The sequence below is a fragment of the Mesoplodon densirostris genome, chromosome X (genome assembly GCF_025265405.1).
Source record: "Mesoplodon densirostris isolate mMesDen1 chromosome X, mMesDen1 primary haplotype, whole genome shotgun sequence".
Taxonomy (NCBI): Eukaryota; Metazoa; Chordata; class Mammalia; order Artiodactyla; family Ziphiidae; genus Mesoplodon; species Mesoplodon densirostris.
This window is the reverse complement of record NC_082681.1, coordinates 85,621,278-85,641,358: the sequence shown is the minus strand read 5'-3', so window position 1 is coordinate 85,641,358 and position 20,081 is coordinate 85,621,278. Positions and strand designations below refer to the sequence as shown.

The 20,081-nt window shown below is 36.4% G+C and overlaps 1 protein-coding gene and 1 non-coding gene across 2 annotated transcripts in view; one reads left to right on the top strand and one right to left on the bottom strand.

Moving 5' to 3' along the window:
* MTMR8 (myotubularin related protein 8) overlaps nucleotides 1–20,081 on the bottom strand; it is a 197,698-nt gene that overhangs the window by 100,811 nt on the left and 76,806 nt on the right. The window contains exons 9-12 of the mRNA XM_060086730.1: nucleotides 17,061–17,186; nucleotides 16,149–16,198; nucleotides 13,008–13,208; nucleotides 10,438–10,566 (exon numbers count right to left, since the gene is read on the bottom strand). Coding sequence (XP_059942713.1) covers nucleotides 10,438–10,566; nucleotides 13,008–13,208; nucleotides 16,149–16,198; nucleotides 17,061–17,186 — 506 coding nt within the window. The remainder of the gene's footprint in view (nucleotides 1–10,437; nucleotides 10,567–13,007; nucleotides 13,209–16,148; nucleotides 16,199–17,060; nucleotides 17,187–20,081) is intronic.
* LOC132482777 (U6 spliceosomal RNA) lies at nucleotides 8,432–8,535 on the top strand. Its single transcript, XR_009530951.1, has one exon. It is a non-coding gene; the product is annotated as a U6 spliceosomal RNA (small nuclear RNA).

The window sequence follows — 20,081 nt, the reverse complement described above, 5'->3', positions numbered from 1 at the left end:
AATTATTAGAGAAATGCAAATCAAAACAACAATGAGATATCACCTCACACCAGTTAGAATGGGCATCATCAGAAAATCTACAAACAAGAAATGCTGGAGAGGGTGTGGAGAAAAGGAACCCTCTTGCACTGTTGGTGGGAATGTAAATTGATACAGCCACTATGGAGAACCGTACGGAGGTTCCTTAAAAAACTAAAAATAGAACTCCCATATGATCCAGCAATCCCACCACTGGGCATATACCCAGAGAAAAGCATAATTCAAAAAGACACATGCACCCCAATGTTCCTTGCAGCACCATTTACAATAATAGTCAGGTCACGGAAACAACCTAAATGCCCATCGACAGACAAATGGATAAAGAAGTTGTGGTACATATATACAATGGAATATTACTCAGCCATAAAAAGGAATGAAATTGAGTCATTTGTTGTGACGTGGATGGACCTAGAGACTGTCATACAGAGTGAAGTAAGTCAGAAAGAGAAAAACAAATATCGTATATTAACCCATGTATGTGGAACCTAGAAAAATGGTACAGATGAACCGGTTTGCAGGGCAGAAGTTGAGACACAGATGTAGAGCACAAACGTATGGACATCAAGGGGGGGAACCACGGTGGGGTGGGGTGGGGATGGTGGTGTGCTGAATTGGACGATTGGGATTGACATGTATACACTGATGTGTATAAAATTGATGACTAATAAGAAGCTGCAGTATAAAAGAACAAACAAACAAACAAACAAAACAACTAATACTAAACTTTCTTTGGGTTATTTGAATGGAAATATGTTAATATAAATGTTTCAGACAATACATGAAATTTCTAAACATCTTATATGTTCTGGTATAATGTTATAAGTCATAATTCTAGTTATTACTTTAAAATGTATATCTCAGAAATAACTAAATTTCCTTATCAATTGCATTATGATGAACTTTCATCAAATCTATAACTGTGGTCATTTTTGAGTCATTTTTCATTTACAGACACTTCTGGGTGTACTCTGATGTTTTTGAAAAAATGTTCCTATAAAAGGGTTTCATCTTCAAGGAATTCATGGAAAAGACTCCGACAAGTACAGGTTTCTGGTAACTGACTATACTGCTGAACTGGATGTATAAGCATTTTCAGAACTCTAATGGAAAATGGATAAATTTATAAAAGTGCTAACAAAATATCAAGATGAAAAAAAAATTAATTACATGGGACTGAGTGAACTGATGAGGATGATTATAATTTTTGTGACTTTCTATTTGAATAAAAAAAATAACCCACAAGGACTCAGAGGCAAAAAATATACAAATCAATTTTCACTTCAAAGTAAAGGAGCTGTTCCAGTGGAAGATTACTGGACTGAATGTCAATATTATGACATAGTATGAGTGTGTTACGTGTTTGGTAAGTGCAATCATTGTTGCTTTTGTTGTGGTCATCCATTTACAATGCTTGGTGACAGTTTATTTCTCTCTTGTAAAAATAAAATACTGTGTGTGTGTGTGTGTGTGTGTGTGTGAAAAAAAAAGAATGAAATGTTGCCATCTGCAATTTCATGGATGGATTTGGAGGATATTAGGCTATGTGAAATAAGTTATACAGAGAAAGACAAATACTTTATGCTATCACTTACATGAGGAATCTAAAAAATAAAACAGACTAGTGAACATAACCAAAAGAAACTGACTCACAGTTATAGAGAAGACACTAGTGGTTACGGGTGGAGAGAGGGAAGATGGGTGTGGCAAATTAGGGGTAGGGAACAAAGAGGTATCAACTACTATGTATAAAATATGTAAGCTACAAGAATATATTATACAGCATATGGCCATTATTTTATAACAACTATAAATGGAATATAACCTTAAACAATTGTATCACCATGTTGTATACCTGAAACTTATATAATATTGTGCATCAACTATACCTCAGTGAAAAAAATGTCACGGAATACTGTGATCTGATTGAAAATTCAAAATATCTCTCATGAAGAAACTCAATACACTATAAGAAAACTCAGAAAGGCAGTTCAATGAGCTCAGGAATAAAATTAAGTAACAGAAGGAATAATTTACCAAACAGATTAAAACTCCAAAAAAGAACCAAACCATAATTCTAGAACTAAAGACCACAATAAACGAGATGAAGAATGCAGCAGAAACCATTGGAAAACAGAGTTGACCATATGGAAGAGAAAATTATTGAGCTTGAAGATAGGAATCTAGAAATGACACAAGTAGAAGAGGAAAGACAAATGAGATATTAAACAATGAAGAAATTGCATGAGAGATATCCACCTCTTTTAGGCAGGTCATCATTAGGGTAATGTGTATCCCAGAAGGATAAGAGAAGGAAAGGGAGTATAGAGTTCATATGAAGAAGTAAGAGCTGAGAACTATCCAAACCTGGGTAAGGAACTAGATATATATGTCCATGAAGCCAAGAGAACACCTAATTACCTTGGGAAGAAAAGACCTTCTCCAATAAATATTATATTAAAACTGTCAAAAGTTAATGACAAAGAAAAAAATTCAAAGGCACCCAAGGAAAAATAGATGGTAATCTACAAAGGAACCTACATTAGGCTATCAGCAGATTTCTTAGCAGAAACTCTATGGGCCAGGAGGGAACAGGATGCCATTCTAAAAATACTGAAAGATTAAAAACTGTAACCCAAGAATACTCTCTCCAGTAAAGTTATCATTCACTTATGAAAGAGAAATGAAGGTTTTTCCCAGAGAACAAAAGCTGTGGAATTTCATCAGCACTAGACTTGCCTTACAAGAAATGTTAAAAGCTCTTCTACCATAAAGAAAAAGGCAAAGGTATGGAAAATGCTGAATAAGGTGGTAAATAGAATCAGAAAATTACAACTGTATATTAGAATAGATTGTTTAAAACTTAATTATAACATAAAAGTTAAATGGAAAAAGAAGCAAAACTGACTATAGCTACTTCAACTTAGTAACAAACTCACAACTTAAAAAGGGATAATTTGAGGCATCAAAAATATAAAAAGGGAAGAGGAAAAGGATGGAACCTGTATACAATAATGAAGATAAGATGTTATCAGAAGAAAAAAACTACTTTATTTAAGAGACACTTTGTGTAAACCTTATAGTAACCACAAAACACAAATCTAGAGCAGAGCACGAAACATGAAAGAGGTAACTGAGAAAAACATCATAGAAAACCACCAAACTAAAATAGCAGAGAGAAGCACAAAGGAAAAGAAACAATAGAGATATATATCAACCATAAACAAAAGTGTATATGGCATTACTAAGTCCTTGATAGCAATAATCACCCTAAATGAAAATCGGTTGAATTTAGCAATCAAAAGACACAGAGTGGCTGGACAAATTAAAAAACAAGACCCAACTACATGCTGCTTCCAGGAGACCCACCTCAGCTCTAAAGACAAACATAGGCTCAAAATGAAGGAAATGACAGCCAAAAAAAAAAAAAAGCAGGTTTAGCCATACCATATCAGACAAACAGACTATGCCAAAAAAAAGTTACAAGAGACAAAGATGGACATTATAAAATGATAAAGGGTACAATTCATCATGAAGATATAAAAATTATTAATATATATGTACCATATTAAGGAGCACCAAAATATATAAAGGAATTATTAACAAAATTAAAGGGGTACATTGAAAGCAACATAATAATTGTAGCATACATTAACACCCCACTTACATCAATGGACAGATCATCCAGGCAGAAAGTCTTCAAGGAAACAACGGCCTTGAAGGAAACATTAGACCAGGTAGATCTGATAGATTTGTATTGAACATTCCTTAAAAATACAGCATAATACACATTCTTCTCAAGTGCACATGGAACATTCTCAATGATAGATCATATGCTAGGACACAAAAAAGTCTCAATAAATTTCAGAAGCTTGAAATCATATCAAGCCTCTTTTCTGATTACAGTGGCATATATAATTAGAAATCAACTACAAAAAATAAGCTGGAAAAAAATCACAAATACGTGGAGACTGAAAAACATGCTACTAAACAACTCTTGGGTCAATGAATAAGTTAAAGGCAAAATCAAAAAATACCTGAAGACAATGAAAATGAAAATATGACATACCAGTAGAAGGAAGGAAATAATAAAGATCAGAGTGGAAATAAGAGAAATAGAGATTAAACAGACAATAGAAAAGATAAATGAAACTAGGAGCTGGTTCTTTGAAAAGATAAACAAAATTGACCAACATTTAGCTTAACTCATAAAGAAAAAAAAAGAGAAGGCTCAGCTAACTAAAATCAGAAATAAAAGAAAAGAAATTACAATGGATACCACAGAAATACAAATGATTATAAGAGAATACTATGAACAGCTATATGGCATTATAAGAGAATACTATGAACAGCTATATGGCAATAAATTAGACAACCTAAAAAATGGACCTTCCAAGACTGAATCATGAAGAAATGGAAAATCTGAATAGACCGATCACTGGTAAAGAGACTTAAGCAGTAATCAAAAACCTCCCCCCAAGAAAAAAAAAATCGAGAACAAGATGCCTTCACAGGTAAATTCTACCAAATATTTAAAATTGATTTAATGCCTGTCTCAAACTCTTCCAAAATACTGAAGATGAGGGAACGCTTGCTAACTCATTTTATGAGCTCAATACTACCTGATACCAAAACCAGACAAGGGCAATGCAAAAAAAGAATTGTATGGGTCAGTATTTCTAATGCACATAGATGCAAAAATTGTCAACAAAATATTAACAATGCATATACAGCAATACATTAAAAGGATGCAACATGATCAAGTGGGATTTATTCCAGGCATGCAAGGATGGTTCAACATTCACAAATCAGTCAATGTGATATACCACATCAACAAAATGAAGGGTAAAAATCATATGATCATCTCAATAGATGCAGAAAAAGCATTTGACAAGATTCAACACCGGTTTATGATAAAAGCTCTCAATAAAATGGGTATAAAATAAATGTACCTCAACATAATAAAAGCCATACATAACAAGCCCATAGCTAACAACATACTCAACAATGAAAAACTGAAAGCTATACCTCTAAGATCAGGAAAAAGACAAGGATGCCCACTCTTGCCAGTCTTATTCAAAATAAGAAGTCCTAGCCAGAGCAATTACAAAAGAAAAATAAATAAAAGGCATCAAAATTGGAAAAGAAAAAGTAAAATAATTATTTGTGGATGACATAATTTTATATATAGAAAAACCCTAATAACTCTGCCAAAAAACTATTAGAAATAGTAAATGAATAAAGTTGCAGGGTACAAAATCCATATGCAAAATCTGTTGAGTTTCTACACACTAACAACAAACTAGCAGAAAGAGAAATTAAAAAGAAAATAATCCCACTTACAGTCACAACAAAAAGAATACCTAGGAATAAATTTAACCAAGGAGGTGAATGACCAGTACACTAAAGTCTGTAAGATACTGTTGAAAGAAACTGAACAAGACACAAAGAAATGGAAAGATATTCCGTGGTTGTGCCTTAGAAGAATTAACATTATTAAAATGTCCATATTACCTAAAGCAATCTACTGATTCAATGCAATCCTTATCAAAACCCCAAGGACATTTTTCACAGAAATAGAACAAAACATCCGAAAATTTATGTGGATCCTTAAAAAACCCTGAATAGCAAAATAGATCCTGAGGAAAAAGAACAAAGTGGAGGTATCATCCTCCCTGATTTCAAAGTATACCACAAAGTTGCAGTATCAAAACAGCATAGCATTGGCAGAAAAAAAGACACACAGACCAATGAAACAGAAATGACAGCAAAGAAATAAACTCATGCATATATGGACAATTAATTTATGACAAAAGAGCAAAGAATGTACAATGGAGAAATGTAGTCTCTTCAATAAATGGTGTTAGGAAAACTGGACAATCCACATACAAAGAAAAATGAAAATAGACCACTATCTCATACCAGACACAAAAATCAAATCAAAATGGATTAAATCCTTGAATATAAGACCTGAAACCATAAAACCCCTAGAAGAAAACATAAGCAGTACACTCTTTGACACTGGTCTTAGCAATATCTTTCTGGATATTTTCCTCAGGCAAGAAAGACAAAAGCAAAAAACAAACAAATGGGACTACATCAAACTTAAAAGCTTCTGTACAGTAAAGGAAACCATCAGCAAAATGAAAGGACAACCTACCAAATGGGAAAAGTTATTTGCAAATTATATATCTGATATGGGGTTAATATACAAAATATATAAAGAACTCATACAACTCAACAACAAAATAAACAATATGATTAAAAAATGGGCAGAGGATCTGAAGAGACATTTTTCCAAAGAAGACATACAGATGGCCAACAGGCACATGAAAATATGTTCAACATCACTAATTATTAGTGAAATGCAAATCAAAACCACAACATATCACCTCATGCCCATCAGAATGGCTAGTATCAAAAAGGCAAGAAACAACAGGTGTTGGAAAGGAGGTGGAGAAAAGGGAGTCCTTGTGCACTGCTGATTGGAATGTAACTTGATGCAGCCACTATGGAAAGAAAGAACAGAAATATCATACTATCCAGCTATTCCACTTCTGGGTATTCATCTGAAGAATGCAAAAATAATAATTTGAAAAGACACACACAACCCCTATATTTGTTGCAGCTTTTACAATAGCACACAACCCCTATATTTGTTGCAGCTTTATTTACAATAGCCTAGGTATGTATGGAAATAACTCAAGTACTCACTGATGGATGAATGGATAAAGAAGATGTCATATATGTGTATACACACACAAACACATACACACACACACAAAACTAAACAATGGAATAGTACTCAGCCATAAAAAAGCCAAAATCTTGCCATTAGTGACAACATGGATGGATATTAAGGGTTTTATGTTAAGTGAAATAAGTCAGATGGAGAAAGACAAATACTGTATGATTTCACTCATATGTGGAATAAAAAGAAAAATGAACAAACAAAACAAAACAAGACAAACACATAGATACAGAGAACAGGGTAGTGGGAGAAGGGAAGCACAGATACAGGCCCATTGCAATAGGCTCCAATATAGCTCATCACAGCACTGGTCAGAACCCTAAATTGTTGATGAAACGGGTCAGGGGAAAAGGGCAGGGCTGTCTCATGAAAGAAGTAGGTAGAGGGGTTGGTCTGGGAAGTCAAGCTCTTCCTGCTGAGAGAGAGAGGAGCAGATGACCCCCACAAGAGGGTCAGGCACAAGAAGAAACAACTAAGGCTAATCTGGCATCACCTACTAACGAATTAAACACACACATTCCCTTCAACCCACATATTCCCTTCCTTCAAATCTATTCCATAGAACTTTAAGGAATAGAGTGATTTAACTGACTGCTTCCTGGAACCTGCATGGGAAAAGGGATGTCCAGGGGGTCTCACCTGGGTGAAGATGACACCAAGGGAGATGAGAGAAGCTGTGCCTTGAATGCTCCAATTCACCATTTCTTACTATTTTTTAACATCTTTATTGGAGTATAATTGCTTTACAATGGTGTGTTAGTTTCTGCTTCATAACAAAGTGAATCAGTTATACATATACACATGTTCCCATACCTCTTCCCTCCTGTCTCCCTCCCTCCCACCCTCCCTATCCCACCCCTCTAGGCAGTCACAAACCACCTAGCTGATCTCCCTGTGCTACATGGCTGCTTCCCACTAGCTATCCACTTTACGCTTGGTAGTGGATATATGTCCATGCCACTCTCTCACCTCGTCACAGCCTCCCCCTCCCTCTCCCCATATCCTCAAGTCCATGCTCTAGTAGGTCTGTGTCTTTATTCCCATCTTACCCCTAGGTTCTTCATGACCTTTTTTTCTTTCCTTAGTTTCCATATATATGTGTTAGCATACGGTATTTGTTTTTCTCTTTCTGACTTACTTAGCTCTGTATGACAGACTCTAGGTCCATCCACCTCACCTTAATTTTAACTGTAACTTTCAATTCCATTTCTGTATACATTTTAGAACTGTCTTTAAATGCATTAAAGGGACATATCATCCAAGCTTTTTAAGCAAATTATTTTTTGTTTATCTGAAATCCAAATTTAAAAATACTTTGGGATGGGTATAAACAAAAACACAATATACCAAAACTTATGGGATACAGAGAAAGAACTGCTAAGAAAGAAATTTATAGCTGTAAATGCATTCATTAAAAAAGAAGAAAGATCTCAAGTAAATCACTTTATACCTTATGAAACTAAAAAAGAAGAGCAAATTAAACCCAAAGTCAGCATAAGAAAAGAAATAATAAGGATTAGAACAGAGATAAAAGAAATAAAGATTATTAAAAAATAGAGAAAATCAACAAAACTAAAATTGGGTCTTTGAAAAGATCAATAAATTCAACAAAACTTTAAGCTCAACTGATTAAAAACAATGAGAGTGCTCACCTTAGCAGCACATATAATATAACTGGAATGAGACAGGGATTAGCATGGCACGTGTGAAAGAATAACATGCAAATTTGTGAATTGTTCCATATTTTTGCTATGAGTGTAGAGCTTTAATATTCTCACCATAACAACAGCAACAGCAAAATGGTAATCGTATGAGGTAGAGGATGTGCTAACTGATCTTACTGTGGTAAGCATTTCACAATATTTACATGTATCAGATCACCACATTGTACACCTTAAACTTACACCATGTTATATGTCAATTATATCTCAATAAAGCAGGAAAAAATGTCCCCAAAACCCCTAAACATTATAGAAATGTATAATTTAATATGTATTATCCAGTTTACGTACAGGATGCTTTGGATATTAAAGTATTTTGGCCTCAAAAAAAAGTCTCAAATTACTAAAATCATAAATTAAATTAGGGATGTTACTACTGAACTTACAGAAATAAAGAAAAATATGAGACGATATCCTGAACAATTGCATGCCAACAAATTAGACAGATGAAATGGACAAATTTCTAGAAACACACAAACTACCAAAAATGACTCAAGAAGGAATAAAATATTTGAGCAGGCCTAAAACAAGTAAAGACACTGATTCAGTAATCAAAAACTTCCCAACAAAGAAAAATCCAGGACCAGATGGCTTCACTGGTGAATTCTACTAAACATTTAAAGAATTAACAACAATCCTTCTCAAACTATTCCAAATATTGAAGAGAATGGAACACTCCCAGCTCATTCTATGTGGTCACCGTTCCCCTGATACCAAAGCAGACCAGGACATCACAAAAAAACAAAACTGTAGATTAATATGTTTTATGAATATAGATGCAAAAATCCTCAACAATATAGTAGCCAACTGAATGCAGCAGCACATTAAGAGGATTATACACCATGGCCAAGTGGGATTTACCTTAGGAAAGCATGGGTGGTTCAACATCTGAAAATCAATCAATGTTATACACCATGTTAATAAAATTAAGGAGAGGGAGTTCCGTGGTGGCCTAGTGGTTAGGATTCTGGGCTTTCACTACTGTTGCCTGGATTCAATCCCTGGTCAGGGAACTGAGATCCTGCAAGCTGTGTGGCATGGCCAAACAAAAAAGAAACAAATAAATAAATAAAAAATAAATAAAATTGAGGAGAAAATAACACAGAGTCATCTGCATCTCAACATGATTCAGAAAAAACATCTGATATAATCTAACACCCTTTCATCACAAAAGCACTGAACAAACTAGGAACAGACAGGAATGTCCTAAACTTGATAAAGGTCATTTGTAAAACAAAACAAAACAAAACTATAACGTATTCAATGGAGAAAGACCAAAAGGTTTCCCCCTAAGATCAGGAACAGTACAAGGTTGCCTGCTTTCACTACTTCTATTCAACACTGTAAGTTCTAAACAGGGCATTAGGCAAGAAAATAAAAGGCATCCAAATTGGAAAGGAATAAGTAAAACAATCTCTATTCAGAAATGACATGATCTTACATATATAAAATCCTAATGAATATACAAAATAAACGGTTAGACTTAATAAATGCATTCAGTTCTGTCTTGTACTCATTGAGTTGTGGTCAGTGAGCATGGCACCCTATACTTTACACTTTTGGGGGAAAGTAGAGCAAACAATACCAGCACATTCTCTTTCTCTGTTTTTCCTTCTCTTTGTTGGGAAAAAGGATGGGAAAGAAGAGGAATATACAAGGAAAGACTCAAAGGAATGAAACAACCTACATCTTGACTGGTTGTATTACTACAAATCAACTATTGTTTCTTGTTTATTTCCCTCAGCAAGTAACAACAACCAAAGGGAGTGTGGTCTTGTTTTCAAAGGCAACAAGGAATGGGTGATCTGGGGAGAGAGTGTCCTACTCCATAGCCAGCTTATGGAGATGATGTCAGCTATAAAAGGAGAGATAAAGCAGCTGAGACCCTGGGCTTGCTGTAAATAAGGATGGGACAGCTTAGGAACTTACTGAATGTTGTAGGGCACAGTACTAGGATTGAGTACCCCATACACAGTGAAGCCTTTATAGAGAGGGTTCCTGAAGTCTGGTTTCCTCTGAACCAAGGAAGGCCACACGGAATGGGTTTTCTCATAGATTCTGTCAGAAAAAAAAAAAAAAAAAAGCCAAAGAATTAAAAGCAGCAAGCAAGTAAAATCAACAGTCCTGTTGAACTTGATAATCATCCAAATTTTATTAACAATTAACCTAATTCAAGACAGAAGGATAGGATATGATAGGAGGAAAGTGAAAATAAGTGGTAATGAACACTGATAGAGTAACAAATTATCTGGGCTTCAACTTACCCATTTTTAAATGACTTAGAGGTTAGAAAGAGTTCCACATTGAAGAGCAACAGATGCTGAGTATAGTCTCTGCCATGGAGTAGCTATGTAATCTGAGGAATGTCCCTAGCTCTTTCTGGGACTATTTTCTCATTTGTAAAATATGACCTTTAAGGTCTCTTCCAAATCTCAGATTCTATGAACTAATGACCTTTCCAGTTTTAAAAAATCTAGAATTGCTTTAAAAAATCTGGTAAGCTAACAGAAAGACTAGAGGGTGAATTTCTGGCTTTCCTATATTTTATTTTATTTCAAGCCAGCTTCTCCTCCTCTCAGAAGGTGTAAGACAGTGAAAGACAATTAGAAGTTTATATTAGCAAATATTTGTGAGTTATCTAGGTGAGCAGCACAGACTGTGATATTTATATTGCAAGACTGATTCTTCTTATACTTTAGTTGAGTCCTTGGGGAGCCACTTAGTTAACACTGTAAAAAACATGTGATCCATTGTCCCAGTGAGAGCTGCTGCATAACCATGCATGGGTAGTTCATTTACTCACACAGTGTCAAAGAAAGCTCAAGGAGGACAACAAAGAGAAGCAGTATGGGTTGTAGGGCCTAAACATTGTAGTCTTGTAACTTTTAGAATCCTCAGACCATTTCAATGAGGTCAAAGGACTTGTATATCCATCTTTCTCATTTGTTTTTGGTTGAAAAAGGAAAAAAATCTTGCAGAGGTAAGGTAACTAGTATTTGTTGAGTATGTACTATGTGTGAAACACTGTTCCAGACTCTACCTAAAATACCTCATTAAATTTTCATAATAAAACCCTGTGAGATATTTTATCCCCAAAATAATAATGAGAAAATGAGACAAAAAATAATTTTAAAAAAGTCACATAGCAAGTAGGTGACAGACGCCAAAATTTGAACCCCAGTCTCTCTGATTCTAGAGTCCATGCCTTTTCTTTTATGGATGAATGATATTTCTGTTTATTTTATGCAATCACTATTTTAACATGTTAAATTTTTCAACTTTCGTACTTTTACATGGAGATTCAGATTTGTGTGGGGAATGGGTCTAGGATATATTAGCCTCATTTTAAGAGGGCGGAAAAAAGAATATGGAAAAGATCTTAGATTTTAATGCTAGAAAAACAGGTCAGAGACAAAATGAATGTGTCTGAAAGCATCTGTGAAGAGGGTAAGAAAGGTCTAGTTGCAAAATGAAATAGAAATGTGCGTAGAAGCTACCAAGTAAGCACAAATGTTAAAGCAGCAAGATCCATCTCTGTGTTGACAAGAAAACAGAGTTAGAGATGTCATCCGATTCATCCAGGATACATCATAGAGGGGCCTGAGAACTTGAGCTAACTGCCACTCAACCAACAGCTATGAAACAAGAGTGGGTTGTGTGACAGCTACTTCCCTATTTCTTTTTCTCTGACTCTAAAACAAGGAGAATACTATTCACAGAAACACTATCTTGTCAACTTCAAAAATTATTTACGTTTTATATATTGTGAGGATGTTAGAGTTTTAAGTCTGGTGCAAATTCAACTGCCTATAGGAGCTGGGAAGACAACATTAGAAGTGCGCTGAGAATAAACTATAGAGAGTGGTGAGAACTGTGGCAAACAAGAGTGAGTTTGCTTCATTCAAGTGGAGCAGCTGTTATTCAGCTTTAGCTGATCACTGCCATTAGAAAATGCAGGTCCAGTACTGCCAGAGCTCCTGATTTTGCAGAATATCTTGGCACAACAGCTTTTTGATTTAGGAAAAAATCCTAAAATAACTGGATTTTTATGTGAAATATCGTGATATTTAAATGTTGACAACTCATTCACAGTTTAAAAAATACTCCACAGACTAAACAAAATATACCTGTTAAGCTAGATTTGGCCTATGAGCTGCCATTTGGTGATCTCTGACACAAATGATAAAGGACTGTAGCTATTGACTACTCACACCTGCACAGTAATTCATTCCTTACAAAGTCCTTGCACATCCATTGTTTTACTGGTTCCTCGGGATTGCTCTGAAAAGTAGGTATTATCCCTATTTCACAGATAAAGAATCTGAGGTTTTGAGGAATCTCCATGCAAACACTGAGCGATTTATGCTTCAAAAGAAATTTTTATAGTTGTCATCTCCTCCCCTTTCGTGAACTGCTGTCCCAAATTCAGGGTGGTGGGTAAATTTCTTTTACACTGATCCCATCTCCCTAGTCAGTGTTTTTTCATAAACTGAATTCACCTCAGATCTTCTCGATCCTTCTGGCAGTTTCCAAGGAAGTTCCCAAACTGGCAGGAGAAAACATGGTCATGAATTTCCAGCAAGAAATTTTCATTAAACTCAAAGGCACAAGGAAATTGTTCCATTAACTGCCAGATACAGTCTAGGAACTGTGTGAAGATAGGGGATACTTCTTTAGAGTCCCCATCCAGGTGGCCACACCTGAGAGATGCAAATAAGGGTAAAGAAAGACAATGATTAACATCAGGGATTACACTGTTTGGAATAGGCTATATCAAGGTCACCTTTTGTCTCTGTTGGCATTGGTAAGGAAATGCCTAATGCCAAAATGCTACCCAGAATCTCAAAGTTCATTAATCCCAATGGACCTCTTAGCCACCAGCATCCTCCACTATTATCCAGATTGTAAGCCCTTGGTCATCTATTCTATTTCCTTTTACATCCTCTACAATAGAACTTTCTGCAATGATCAAAATGTTCCATATTTGTGCTGTCCAATATGGTAGTCACTAACTATTAAGCACTTGAAATGCAGCTAGTGTGACTAAGGAACTGAATTTTCAATTGTATTTAATTTTAAGTAATTTAAACAGCTACCTTTAGCTTCATGTGAGCAAGGACCATATCTATCTTGTTTACTGGACAGTGCCTGGTATGAAAAGGGTATTTAGTAAGTTTATTAAATGAAAGAAAAAAACTCATCCCAGAATTGTTTAATGTTTCCTCTCCCATGATGTCCTCTTTCCCAACTCTACCATCCATTAGAAACACTATTCCACTAGAAAAAAAATATGGCATCCTTAGCTTTTACATTGAATGTTCTACCTTTTGATTTAATTGAAATCCATCTCACCAAGGATACTACTTCTTCTTGGGGCCCAAATCAAATGGAGAATGCTCATCATTCCACTCTCCATGTATAATAATCCTAAAACAGAGCAGAAGTGGGATCGGCTTTCTCCTTTCTACTACTCCTTTCACTCTCTTAAAAACACTTCCACTATGGGTCATGCTGTTGTTCACTTTCCTCAACGTTGCGTTCCACAATCTTTGGGTCACTTCTCCACATTTTCTGAAGAATCTGACTCCAGTCATAAGTACTTATCTTTGGAGTCGATGCAGATGACCTACACTTGGCTTAGCAGGTTCCTTAACTAACTCGAATCTAATTATCTTCACCGATCTTTACCTCTACTTCACATCAGCCTCTCGTATCCATGGCTGTTTCTTGATGTTAGTTAAAGGTCCTTCCTCCACTTTGAAACCTTAATCTCAATATCCTACTCTGATCACCATATATTATATTTCCAAAGGCTGTTCATCTTATCTCCTCCAGCCCCATCTCTGGACCTCTCACCTTTCCAGATTCCTACTAGCCTCCCTTTCTTCCTTACCCAGACTATATTCTGCCCCATCAACTATTCTCTCCCCATTGTCTTCAATTTTCTGGTCATTTTTTTTTGTCATTATTCTCCTTCAAAATCCAACCATTGATGAGCCTAAGAAGCTATGTTCTCTACTCCCAAATCTTGACTGATAAATGCTGCTTGAGAAAATTATAAAACCATGCAAATTGATACCATAAGTCTCCATACTCAGCTGGAACTTAAGTGCTCCCAAATAACCTTTATGAATATCCTTAACACAGTTTTCCCATTAACCCTTACAGCTCTTGCAAATTTTAAGCTATCTTCTTAAACCCTAACCCATTTCACATTGATGTCTACAGTGGTAGTGAAAAAGATCAAGGCTATCAAGTAAAAATATACAACTTCTGCCTTGGACACTCAAAAACTTAGTTCCTTCTCCTCATGTCCTTCCATGGAGTCTCCATGTGGAGAAAAGGGAACCGTCCTAAACTGCTGGTGGGTATGTAAATTGGTGCAGCCACTGTGGAAAACATTATGGAGATTTCTCAAAAACTAAAAATAGAATCAACCTCATCTCCCTAATGTTCTAAAATGCCATCAGTTCTAGGAAGCTTTCTTTGCCCAGAATAGGTAAGGTTCCCTTGTATATGTTTACCTTTGACTTAGCACTTATCATACTATACTATCATCATTGATTTTATTTTCTATAAAAGAAAGGACAGAGACCATATCTGATCTAATACAGTCTCCTTAAAACCTGGCATATTGCCTGGCCCAATGTTTGTTGACAACGGAAGAATGAATGGATGGACCCAAATAGCTAGAGAGCGACAATCAAATGAAATTAAATGGATACACACCAATGCAGGAGAATAAGACCTGAATAGTAACCTCCTTGAGGGTAAAACTCAGATTTTATGTGCCTTTGGCACCAGCTCAGTGTCTGATATAGTATACAGCATATTGTTAGGTGTTCAGTAAACATTTGTTATTGTTCTCATAACACACATAAAGTCTCAGTGAGGCTGTTTGGCTTATAGCAGCATCAGGTCACTAAATAAATGTAAGTCCTTGCATCCACCTCTTACCAAAGAACAGAAATCCGCACATGCCTTTTCTTCTTATACAAGGTTAAAAGGTACATTGTGGGCTTCCCTGGAGGCGCAGTGGTTGAGAGTCCGCCTGCCAATGCAGGGGATACGGGTTCGTGCCCCGGTCCAGGAAGATCCCACATGCCGCAGAGCGGCTAGGCCCGTGAGCCATGGCTGCTGAGCCTGCACGTCCGGAGCCTGTGCTCCGCAACGGGAGAAGCCACAACAGTGAGAGGCCCGCGTACCGCAAAAAAAAAAAAAAGGTACATTGTCTTAGATATTATTCCCTCTGCCTGAATGCCCACTGTTCTCTCTAGCAAACTCCTATTCATTCCCTAAAATTCACTTTTAAATACTGCCTATTCCTGGAAGGCTATCCTGTCTTCTTCAGAAACAGTTAAGCACTTTTTCCTCTGTAGCCCATGGTGTCTGTTCTTCCCTGAAATATTTAACAATTTGATATAATCATTTGTTCACTTTGAAGGCAGATATGATATTCTAGTCACCCTTGTAGCCCTAGTCCCTTAGCATAGTGTCTGGAATATGTGTTTCTTGATGAAAAGAGATTTATGCCATGCTCAACCTACTCTTCCTTCTTTCACAAGAACATATTGGGGTTTTTGATAAATGTCACCCTAATAAATTCTCCTTAGCCTCTATCTTTAAAGTAATATTTTTACCTTTGGGAGAACTTGTGGCCCATGGATATCCATTCCTTCTCTATCAGGATCTTCATTTTTACACAAAAAGAAAACTTTGCATTAGGAAAACCATAAAATTAATTAACCATACCTATAAAATATCAAAACACTTTGCTGAAGTGGACTTTGTACAAATTTGCATTGAACTGATCATAAAGTTAATTTCCCAAAAGATAAATAAGTAACTTGGATTTCATTTAAAAGCCTATACAGGCTGCATTCAAATTTCAAAGCTCTCAGGAGAAATTATTCTGGATTTGTATCCATTGTCACATTTCTTTTGGCTTTTACATAATGTGTGACAAGCCATTTGAGCCATAACTAAATGCAATCTTGATAAACATATTACACTCAACTATGATAAAACAGGAATCCAAAGGCAGTACTTGAGTTTATACCAAGAACAAATCTTGATATAAACACATTTTCAACCATTAAAAAAAATAAAGCATTTCCAAAAGAAAAATGAGGATAAACTCCTACTGTGAGTTCTGTTTCATAGAAAGACAAACTAAGAAACCTTGGATTCAGCACCAGAAAAAAATCATGAATCTGACATCCAGAGAGCTGATGCTGAAGATGATGAGCCCATCAGTCTGCTTACTTAACAGTCATCCATTCAACTTTGCAAACTTTTGGAGTCTTTCCTACCCCTTACATCAGCCTATTACATCCAATTTATCTTCTGATGGGTAAGAAACTATGTTGAGTGTGCAATGGAAAGAATATAGACTGTAAATGCCTAGTTTAGTAGAAAGAAGCTAAATTGAAAAACACAGCTGTTTTTTGTAGACCTCTTTCTTGTAGAAAACAAGTTGGCTGAGAGTTATTTTTGATCTATTCACAATCTCCGACTTGTGCAAAGTAAAATCCAATCACTTGTTCTCTTACCATGAGTCCGTTGAATGTCCTATAAAATGGATCTAGGAGGATGCTGGCCACAGAGCAGACCTGTGCTGTGCGGTCCCACCCATCAGAACAATGGACTACGACATTGGTCTTTTCTACCTTCACTGCCTGTGAAGACAAGAGGCAAAAAGTAGCATAGACAATTTTTCATAGCATGCGGCTTAATAAATAGGGTTACCACCCCTACAGCAGAGAACTTGGTCTTACTGGGCTACATTAATTTCTTCTCAAAATATTAACATCCTGTATGGGAATGACAAAGAAAATAAAGGAGTGTAACAGAAGGTGAGCTTACCTAATAAGGAAAAGAAAATCAAAATCAACACACGATACAGGGTAAAAAGAAAAACAAAAGGAGGTCTACATTCATAAAACTTCTGAAAAAGACATGGATCAATTCTCAATTCTCAGAGAGAGAAGTGGGCAAGAGGAAGAATTCATGCTCAAAAACAGGACAGTTCTGCATTCCAGTCCCAGACCTGACAATAATTTCCTCTGGAAGCTTTAGCCATTTAGCCTTACTAATATAAATCCTTCCAACTTAAGATGGAGAGGTTTACCTGTCTTAGGTAAGTTTCTGTACAATCAGAACTATGTAAAAATATGGGCAGTTACTCAACCTGTGCAATTTTGGCAATGGTAGATATTGAGCATTCACTTATTCATTCTAACACTTAATTATGTATACCTCTGTGCCAGGTATGTGCTAAGTATTAGAGATACAAACATGAGACTCAGTTTCTGACTTCAATGAGCAAACTAGTCAGGGTGACCAAAGGTAAATAAATAAATACAATGCAGTGGAAAAACTGCTGCTATAGGGTAATGTGTAGTAACTATATCCTTTTGTAGGAGCCAGGGAAGCTTGAGCCTTGAAGAAAATGTAGGATTTTCTCAGGTGAGGAAGGAGAAGGAAATTTATTCACTCATTCATTCATCTACTCACCTAGCCAATAATTACTGAGTGACTATACAAGATGCACTATTGTGTGCACTAGGTACACAAAAAAAAGACAAACATTTAAATGAATGAATACAAACCAATGATAACCAAAACAATAAAAGTTAATACCAGGTACAACAAAGGCACACAATAACTAAAGAAGAGGAGACAACTAAAGTGGGTCTTGTCAGATGAGTAGGCATTTGTCAGATGGACCAGGAGGAGAGGACATTCCAGGCAAGGGGTATAATATAACAACATGTACAAAGGCAAGGATGTGAGGCATAGGTGAGGAATTCTTAACTAGCTTGGTGGTTGAGGCTAGGCTGGGAGTGAGGGAGTGAGGAGAGACAGGTCTGGCCAGGAGGGCAAGGGTCAGACTGACAAGTGTGCATTTTATCTGGTGGCAACAGGGAGTCACTGGAGTGTTAAAAGCAGAGGAGTGCCAAGATCAGATGTACTCACTGTGGTGACAGTAGGAGAATAGAGGACATAAATTTGGATTTAGGAAGACCAGTCAAAGAGTTACTAAAATTGTGAAATGCAACAAGGACCTGAATTAATGCAGTAGCAGTGGGGCTGAAAGGAGAAGAGGGATGTTAAGAATGAAGATTTAGCAGGACATAGTAAGAGAATGGATGTGGAATGAAGGAGAAGGAAAAGTCAAAGATGACTCTTAAATGTGTCACTTAGTAACTAGGTGGATTACAGTACCATTAGCCTGAACAGTGAAGACAGAAGAAGAAACAAGCTTTAGTTGGTGTTGGGAGTAGATAAGATTTCATTTGGGGCCATGGAGATTCTGAGGTAGTTGAGGGACATCTAATGGAGCATCCAGCGGACAACTGCATATGTGGGTCTGGAGTTCAGGAGAAGGAGGAATCTGAGTCAGAGTATAGATTTGACCACTATATGAATACAGATGGTAGTGGAAACTGTGTATGGCTGGTGCTGTCCAGGCAGTGACCAAAGTGAGAAAAGGAAAGACCTTAGAAAGTAGTAAAGTTTAAAGGGAAAGTAGAAGAAGTGGAGGGGGGTGCTATTACAGGAGTCAGCTTGTGAAAAAGAAGCCTGAAAGGTAGAAAGAGAACCAGGGAGTAGCAGTGGGATTAAGGCCAGAACTATAAAAATGGTTCAAAGAGAAAGGGGATAACAATGTCAAATGCAGCAGAGTGGTCAAAATAGAATAAAGATTAAAGAGTGACCCTGAGATTGACAAGTTAGGGGCCATTAGTGACCTCAGCAAGAACAGTAGTAATGGTATGTAAACTGGATCACAGTGAACTGAAGAGTGAAGGGAGGTGAGGAAGTGCGAATAGGGAAGGCCAATTACTTTCAAGAAATCTCTAAGCAAGAGGAAAGAGAACAGTAACTAGAAGAGAATAAGAAAAGTTATTTTTCTTAGGAATAAGAAAGTATTGAGTGTATTTCTGAGGGATGAAGCCAGTGAAAGGAAAAGTTTGAAAATGTAGGGGAAAGAGGTTCCTTGAAGAAGGAGGGGATGGGATTAAGAATACAGGTAAAGGGATCAGTTTTACACAGAAGATGAGGCACCATTTCCTCTGAGATAGCAAGAAAGGAGCAAAAAAAATTTGGTAAGAATAGTAGTGGGAAGATGAGAGATTACCTCTATTTTTCTATAAAGGAGGAGACATGCCTGAATATGTGCTTACCGAGAGAGGAGTAACAGTGGTGTAGCCAGCTTGAAAGTAAAATACAAATTAGGAATATCTGCTTGGTGGAACAGGGCTGGGAACCAATCAGGGACACATAAAATGACTGTTAAGTGGTCCTAAGACTATAGGACTACAGTCAATATTATAGACCATAGATCTGTAATTATACCAAGTAACATGGCTATGGGATTTATTTCTTTGTGGCAATGTTTAGTTGTCAGGGCATAAGAGCAGAGAAAGTAGAGAATGAATGGGATTAACAGGGCAGGTAGAGTGGAAGGATAAAGAGGCAAGGTGGAATAGATGAGGTGCGACACCACTAGGTTTTGGCTTGATATGGAAGAAGGTAGGAAAAGATGGGAAAAGTGGAGTTAAAAGTGTAGA